This window comes from Sesamum indicum, linkage group LG10 (assembly GCF_026168435.1).
Source record: "Sesamum indicum cultivar Baizhima isolate 11 linkage group LG10, ASM2616843v1, whole genome shotgun sequence".
Classification (NCBI taxonomy): domain Eukaryota; kingdom Viridiplantae; phylum Streptophyta; class Magnoliopsida; order Lamiales; family Pedaliaceae; genus Sesamum; species Sesamum indicum.
Window position 1 is genome coordinate 12,338,622 of NC_142666.1, and position 9,460 is coordinate 12,348,081.

General features: G+C 33.3%; 1 protein-coding gene across 1 annotated transcript; it reads left to right on the top strand.

The window, feature by feature from the left end:
* Window positions 1–1,782: 1,782 nt before the first annotated feature.
* On the top strand, window positions 1,783–2,193 carry LOC148786669 (uncharacterized). The gene has a single exon (XM_088886223.1). The coding sequence runs from the start codon at window positions 1,783–1,785 to the stop codon at window positions 2,191–2,193; it is 411 nt and encodes a 136-aa protein (XP_088742349.1).
* Window positions 2,194–9,460: the final 7,267 nt, after the last annotated feature.

The window sequence follows — 9,460 nt, forward strand, 5'->3', positions numbered from 1 at the left end:
ATGCTTTTGCATCTCGTGTGCATGCTAATATAGAACCATTCAAACATGACTTATACATGTATATGCCTGCTGGTGGGATTGTATTAGTGAATCGGTGATGAGATCTTGTCCAACAGTAGTGGACGGTGTCACTCTATATGTAGATTTGGTTGTAATAAACCTTAGAGAGTTTGATGTCATTCTGGGGATGGACAGGTTAGCTAGTAATTATGCTTTAGTGGATTGTCAAGCAAAAAGGTGATGGTAGAAGTCAATGGGCAGATGAAGATGATTATAGTGGAGGAAAGAAAGGTGACACCTAACTGCTAAATTTATACTATGACTGCTTTTAATTTAATTAAAGGAGGGTGTGAGGGGTATCCAGCTATTGTGCACGATATCATGAAAATTAGTCCGGGTGTATTAGACGTTCCAATGGTGAGGGAATTTTCTGACGTTTTTTCTAATGAATTACTTGGACTACCACCTCATCGAGATGTAGACTTTAAATAGACACTATTCCCGGCGCGACACCTATTTCAATTACACCGTATAGAATGGCTCCATCAGAATTGAAAGAATTAAAGAAGCGGTTAGAAGAGTTATTGGACAAAAGGTTAATCCGACCTAGTATTTCACCAGGGGGAGCACCAGTATTATTCATAAAGAAGCAGGATGGGAGTATGAAATTATGTGTCGATTATAGATTATTGAACCGAATCACAATCAAGAACAAGTATCCTCTACCACGGATTAACGATTTGCTTGATCAGCTAAAAGGTACCACTGTATTCTCTAAAATTGATTTAAGGTCAGGGTATTGGCAACTGCGGATTAAGGAAGAGTCAATTTCAAAGACAGCTTTCAGGCCCAAGTATGGCCACTATGAATTTGTTGTTATGCCATTTGGGTTGACGAATACCCCTGCAGCTTTCATGTCTCTAATGAACAGGATGTTACAACCATTCCTCGATCAATTTGTGATTGTGTTTATTGATTATATTTTGATATATTCGAATCATTATGAGGAACATGAACAATATTTACGGACAATTTTAAAGATTTTGAGATAAAAACAGTTGTACGCTAAATTCACCAAATGTGAGTTTTGGATGGAGGACATTGCTTTTTTAGGGCATGTTGCTTCAAAAGAAAGGGTACACCTGATCCGACAAAAGATAAGGTTATTTTAGAATGGGAGCCACCTAAAAATGTGTCAGAGATCCAGAGTTTTATAGTATTAGCTGGTTTACAGAAGATTTATAAAGGATTTCTCTATAATCGCAAAACTTCTAACGAACTTGTTGAAGAAGAATGCACCATTCAACTGGAATGACAAATGTACTCAGAGTTATGAGGAGTTGAAGAAGAGACTTACCTCAGTACCTATCCTTGCTTTGCCGTCTGGGGATGGAGGATATGTGGTATTTATTGACCCTTCACGACAAGGACTTGGGTGTGTCTTGATGCAACATGGGAGAGTTATAGTTTATTCTTCGACACAGCTGAGGCCACGTGAAATGAATTATCCAACCCATGATCTAGAGTTAGCAGCCATAGTATATGCATTAAAGATCTGGAGCCATTACCTGTATGAGGAGACATTTCAAATATTTACAAATCACAAAAATTTGAAGTATATCCCAACACAGAAAGGCGTTGAATTTGAGGCAAAGAAGGTAGATGGAGCTTTTGAAGGACTATGATTGCACCATTGACTATCATCCCGGAAAGGCAAACATTGTAGCAGATGCTTTGAGTAGAAATAAATTAGACCAACTTGCAAGTATGATCTGCTATAACATGGAGTATTTGACTGCCCTCAGAGCTATGGATGCACACTTTCGCATTGGTGGTGATATTTTACTGGCTACTATACAAGTGAAGCCCTCTCTCAAAGATAAAATTAAGGATGCACAGGATAGAGATCCATATCTACAGAGGATGAAGACTAAGGTACAAAAAGGAAAGAGCGATCAGTTTATAATCCAAGAAGATGGTATATTGTTCAATGAAAAACGTACATGCGTACTAAACGTAGAAGAGTTGAGAATGGAAATTATGCACGAGGCACACTATGCACCATATTCTATGCATCCTAGCAATACCAAGATGTATCGGGATTTGAGACCCTATTACTGGTGGTCAACAATGAAGAAAGATGTGGCAGAGTTTATGACAAAATATCTAACTTGCCAGCAAGTAAAAGCATAACACCAAGCACCAATGGGTAAGCTTCAATCTTTTTCTATAACTGAATGGAAGTGGGAAAAGATTACTATGAATTTTGTCATTGGGTTACCACGTATGTTCAGAAGACATGATGTTATTTGGGTGATTGTTGACAGATTGACTAAATCTACACATTTCTTTCCAATTTGTCAAAATGATTCTTTGGATAAGCTAGTCGAATTATATATTTAAGAAATTGTGAGATTACATGGCATTCCTACCTCTATAGTTTCTAAGAGAGATCCTCAATTTACTTTTCATTTTTGGAGAAGCTTGCAAACGGCTATAGGTACAAAATTCCATTTCAGTACAGCGTTTCATCCTCAGATCAATGGACAGTCAGAAAGAGCGATTCAGACACTAGAGGATATGATGAGAACCTGCGTAATTGAATTCAAAGGAAATTGGGATGATCATCTACCACTGATGGAATTTGCTTATAACAACAGCTTTCATCCTAGTATTGGTATGGCTCCATATGAAGCTTTGTATGGAAGGAAATGTCGAATCTTATCTATTGGGGATATTGAGGGATTGAGACAACTTGAGGGGCTGGAGTTAGTTCAAGAAACAGTGGACAAGATAAAAATAGTTAAAAAAATATTTGAAGGCAGCAAATGATCGACAGAAGAGTTACGATGATAAACATCACAGAGAGATAAAGTACAAGATGGGGGAAATAGTTTTTCTAAAAGTATCACCATGGAGAGGAATCTTGAGATTTGGGAAGCAGTGAAAGTTGAGTCTGAGATACATTGGACCACTAGCCAATCGGTTAGCATTACCCACAGAATTATCATATTTTGCATGACCCAGTGATAGAGATAATTGACATATGTAAAAGAGCCGATAGAAATTCTGGACCGGAGTATAAAGAAATTGAGAAATAAAGAAATACCTATGGTGAAGGTCAAATGGAGTCATCACTCTCCAAGGAAAGCCACCCGGGAGGTTGAGGAGAACATGAGAGAAAAATACCCATATTTATTCCGTGAGTCCGTAAGTTAGTTAAATTTCGAGGACCGAAATTTTTATTAGGAGTGGAGAACTGTGACGCCCTAAAGATTATAATACATAATTGTAGGGTTAATTGATAAATCTTTTTGAAACTTAATTAATTAGTAAATAAATAATAGGTCATAATTCGAACATAACAAAACTTGAACGGATTAAATTAGAGTTCGTTATCATATTTGGGGATAATATATATCAATTAAGAAAATATAAGAACGTAATGGGTATTTTAAAAAGAAAATTTTAATACAAATAGAAAGTTTAAATAAGTCGTATCTTGCTCAGACCAATAAATAGAGCTGAAGTTATAGTTAAAGCCACTAGTAGAAAACCGAAATAACTAGTTATAGTAAGCATAAAGGGGCTAAATGAAATATGGTATTTTTATACATATGTTTCTAAAGCATTTACCTAAGTTTCCATTTTTGTCAAATAGGAGGATATACAAAAATACCAATTGAAAGAATAAGTTCAATTGAAAGTTTTTGATTCATCTATCATTATAGACGGCACGAATAAGTAAATAATATATATATATATAATAAGAAAGGAGAGAGAGAGAGAGAGAAAGAGTTAAGTGTGGAAGGTGGGGCCACTAATCCCCACCGCCTCCACCTCTCTTGACCTTTTTTTTTCTTCTTCATATGCACACATACACAGCACACAAGATAACACACACATACACAATTTTAAAAATTGCAATTCTCTCGGCAGAAAAAAAAAAAAACAAGGAACAGAGGTGTGAAAATTGTAATTTTAGTTTTTATTAATTTATATAATTATATTATTTAATTAATTTGTTGACTAAATATTGATCATATTGAGTGATGTACTATTTAATCATAATATTTTACGAATTTGGTTATTTAAATTAGTGTTGAATAAATATCACATCATGTGCAAAATGATATCGTACGTTAAATAGATTATTAAATTTGTTAGATTTAAATATTACTATAGTTAATTTATACAATTCTATTGAAATTATTAACTAGATACACAATTCTACGTATTGTTGTTTAATTAAATTATATAGTAGCGAGGAATTAATAGAAAAATCATAGAAATATTTCGAGAATTATATTTAATAAATATTATATTATTAAAGAAGAAAAATGAGGTTTTAATGATAGTCTAATTTAGGAATGCTATTAAAAACGATAGTTATAAATATATAAAGAGTTTGGTTAAATGAATCCCTACGAACTAAATGATAAATGATAAGTATTTTTATGAAGCCTAAAGTGTTTGGTTATTAAGAAGAACAAGAGCGAAAATTTATATTTCAGTAAAAATAAAATATTAAAGAACTATTAGAAATTGTGCGAATAATATTTAACATTCTATTTGAAAGAAATTATGATATTCTCGATATATTAATTATATGTGGTATAACTCATTATAGGATACGGGATAAGGTGAAAAGACTGAAAAATATCAATTGAGTAGATAAAAGCATTATAAGGTCAAGGTAAGTAAATAATTAGTATTATCTATATATGTTTCCTTTATTTGTGGTATTATTGTTATATAAATTTATGATTTATGCTAAAGATGATTTATCTGCAAATATATGAGTGGTGGATGATTTAATTTGATTGACGAAATGGTGTACGTGAAATGAGAAAATACATTGAAATATTATTTGTTGTATGATGTATTGTGGGTGTTTGAAAATGAGAATATACTGATATATGGTTTTACATTACTAGTTGCTTATAAGAATGGTGGTATGTGAAAACGAGGGAGTGGTCGAAATTGAATATAATTGTGATTTGAATACCCCTTGATGTTGTTAAAAGCCTATAAGGCGAAACGAGATAAAAAGAGCTATGATGCGATATGAGAAAAAAATAAAATGAAAAGAGCTTCGATGTGATATAAAAGCGACGATGCGAATTGAAAGAGCTGTGATGCGAAATGAGATTGATGACCCGGTAAAATATAATTGTGATTTGAATATCCCTTGATGTTGTTAAAAGCCTATAAGGCGAAATGAGATGAAAAGAGCTATGATGCGATATGAGAAAGAAATGAAATGAAAAGAGCTTTGATGATATAAAAGCGATGATGCGAATTGAAAGAGTTGTGATGTGAAATGACATTGATGAGCTGGTTGTCAAGGCGATTAACTTAAACTGATATAATGGTGAATTGAGTTGACTAGGAAAAACACGATATCACCTTCTGGTAAGCAAACTAGGAAAAAGGGAAGTTTAATTGATTGTTTTATTGCGAGTTAGCTATGTGGTGCAATGAAGCTTATTATATTAGAATTAAACTGACTATATTCTACACATGTTGCTTGCTTATCTTGTTTGGTGCTATATTTGATATACATATGTAAATAGGGCTGGTTAATACCTACTGAATAGTAGGCTCATTCCTCTGCTGGCATTTTTTCATTAGTAGACTTTGAGGTGTCTGTCTGTCGACGGCTAGGTCGAAACGTTATATTCAATCAGGTGGGGCCAGTATGCAGTTTTCTCCTCATTATCGGTTAGAATACAAATCACATTTTATTTGTATAAAGAGAACGTAAAAGCGGGGGGATTACTTGTGATGGATCACTTGTCGTATTTGATATATATATATATATAATATTATGGGTTGATTATGTCTGTTCTCACGTTGGGGTTACATGCGCATATTTATATATGTAGATGCAGGGGTTACTTTAAATATGATATTTAGGGAAGATATAGTAATAGTAGCGATAGAGGGTGTTACACCATCTCTCACTCTCTTATTTTCTCTCTCTCTCTGTCTCGCGTCTCCATTGCCGTCGCCCGCCGTCTCCATTGCAGCCATCTGCCATCCACCGTCCTAAGGTTGGTAAACCACCCCTGTTCCCCCCCCCCCCCCCCCGCCAATTGGGTTTCCCCCTCACCCCCGCCTGAAATTCCCCCCCCCCCCCCCATTTCTGAAAATTTTTTTAGAAATATATGTGAAAATATTTTTGAAAAAATTTTCAGAAAAATACTTTCTTCAAATATTTTCATATTTTTGAAAAACTTTTGAAGAAAATACTTTGTTCAAATATTTTCATATTTTCTGAAAATATTTTGGAATTTTTTTTTGTAAAATATGTGTTATCAAAAATTTTCAAAAAATATTTTCCTCAAATATTTTGGAAAATAGTTTTTATGAATTAAAACATGTTTCTCATAAATTAAAACATATATTTTCCCAAATTAAATTACAAAATTAAAATATTTTTGAAATTAGTCAAATAATTAGTAAACCTTTGAGAGATATTTCTATAATTAATTTCTTTCTCTTCTATTTTTCATCCCTTAGCCCACAAGCACTAAGTAAGTCAATTACCTTTTTTCTTCTCTTTTTTCCTAGACTCTTCTTTTTTTTATTAAAAAAAGAATTCAGATATCTCCAAGAAACTACACTAAAGGGAACTAGTAAGTATAGACGATGCCTAGAAATGATGGTAACACCTGGTGTTACGCCTATAACCCAATTGAGACATTGTCGAATAGGCCAAACCCCTCTTAATGTCTTTTTGAGCAAGAGCTAAAGTAGCTCCTAATAATACTGTGATTATGCCTATCATATACACTTCCCCTCCCACTACATATACACTTAACTTCCTCCCACAAACATACTACACAAAATTCAGATTTTGGGCTGCTGCAAGCTTAGTTTTCTCCAGGTAATTTTTTTAATTATTTATTCAATATTAATTTTTTTTAAAATATTTATTTATGATATTTATTTATTGTTCTTTTGTAGCATGTCTTTTGCTTCTAAAAAATCCACTTCGAAAGATAAAAAAATTGATTTACGATATAGAAATCTAAAGTGTTATTGCCAAAAAAATGCCGCAATTAGAGTTGTAGGTCCAAGCAAAGAAAGTGAAGGGAAATTATTTTGTAATTGTAGAACAAATGAATGTAACTTTTTTTGTTGGTTGGACCCTATTAGTATTTCTGAAAAATTTTCACAGTCAACATCAACACAATCTACTAAATTCAAAGAAGAAGCCCAGTCCAAACAGATGAAAATGGAGGATGATTTTGATGAAGTACTATCTATATACAAGGATTTGACATCTAATATCAAGAGACTTGAAGCAAATGAACGAATGATGAAGGCATTTTTTAATTCTTATTGTTTTGCTTGTTGCAATATTATTCAAGTAGTTATATGTTGTAATTTAACGGATATATTTTGGATGTTCACAATTGAAATTGATTCCATTTTGGATGTATTTAAATTGATTCCCTGTAATTATATACTTGAAGAACAAAGTAGTACCAAAAAAATCAAAAAATATGAACAATTAAATTCCTATAGCATAACAAAACACTTAGCTAAATACTCATTCACTGTAGCACATCAAAACACTTAAACAATACCATGTTAGATTAGTAGAACTTTGCCAAAACACTTAATACTTTATTGTATCACAACAAAATACTTAATACTTCATAGTACCACAACAAAACACTTAATACTTCACAGTACCACAACAAAACATACTTCATTGTACCACAACAAAATACACCTCATTGTACCACAACTTAAATAAAACCCATCTTACATTGCAAAAGCTGCTGTGAAAATATTTAGTTATATCATCAACTGTGCACAACATAACAAGACTTAAATTCATCCAATGTTCATACCAAAACACTTGCATGATGTGCATACAATTCTACGGCCATTTCAATCTTTCTTCGTAGATGCATCTCGCCCCTTGGATGAGCTTGACCCAGTGCTTGGCCTATAGGAGGCAGAAAGGTTTTTCAACTGATTAGTCAAAGTTGGTTTGCTGGATCGACAACACTCTCTTTGAAAACCGGTACTTGTACTTGAACCTTCAAACTTTTTTGTATTTTTGTTGATGTAGATATCGGGACTGGTTGTTTTCTCCTTCTTGGAGCATTAGACATCACCACATTCTTGTTGGATGGTGGTTGGCTAGTTGCAGGTCTTTGTTCAGTATCTAGGGGCATCTAAACCAACAATATTTTGATTAATTTACAGGTGGAATATTATTATGAATGAAACCGAAGTCCAAATTCTCTAATACCCTCATCCCCACTCAACATCCTAAGTCCATTATATAAAGTGTGTCCAGGTAGGCAATAATAAACAACCACATTTAGCCCCTTACCCCCTGCTTTAGCATACATTTCTATTAAGTTCTCATAATATAATCTCTCCTTATCCATATTTGGAAACCATACTCTACTACCACCTACATATTTAATTATAGACACCCATTCAATTACACCACCAAGCCATATATCAAAATCAGCATAATCAGTCAACACCATTCTGTAATTAAATATACAAATAAAAAGTTCTGCAACTAATATATACAAGTGGGGACACAACCCCTTTACAAATAACTGTTAATTAAATAAGCAAGTGGGGACACAACCCCTTTGCAGATAACCCCTTTGCATAATTAAATGAACAAATATAAAATGCAACTTTTCAAGCAAATGGGGTTAGGGTGTGGGGACCAACAGTGGAAGAATCCACTGTTCAAAGCATTCGGTGCAAATTTACAATAAATATTCGATCAAAAAGGTAGGAAAATATACCTTTTTCGCACTGTTATGCCTCTAAACGTGTTATCTCAACAGCTCGATTTCGACCAAGAATTACTCTTGAGCATCCAAGGGTACTGGAGCATGCAAAGAATACAGTCTTCATTAGATGCTCTTACAGCCACTCCAAACAAATTAGTTAGAAATTATACCAATTTGCATATACAACATGGGCACTCCAAATTACAGCTTGTATATTAATGAATTTTAAGAGAAACAAAAATTAGAAGCCATTGAACCCTCCAACTTTCCCCTATTTCAACAAGGAAATCCTACGAATTTCAAATAGTAAAACTGACCCTACACATACATTTACTCATGTAGAATTCTCTGATTATTTTTTACTGTTCCCAATAAAACTCTATGATTTTTTATTATAGTTCCCAATAGAATTATATGATTTTTTATTAAACTGCCTATATTTCTGCTACATCAATCAAATTATGATATTGTAACAACAACAAATGCTACTTAAATTGGAAATAGTAAATACCCTTCCACCACAAATCATGGCTGATATTTTCTGATGTTGAGTATATAATTGTTCGACATTTCGTGTCAAATTAGCACATTCCCAACAACATTTTCATGTTATCTACAGTGGATGCCTCTGAGAGTCTTTATCTGTATAAAATGTACTGTTAATATTCACTCATGTA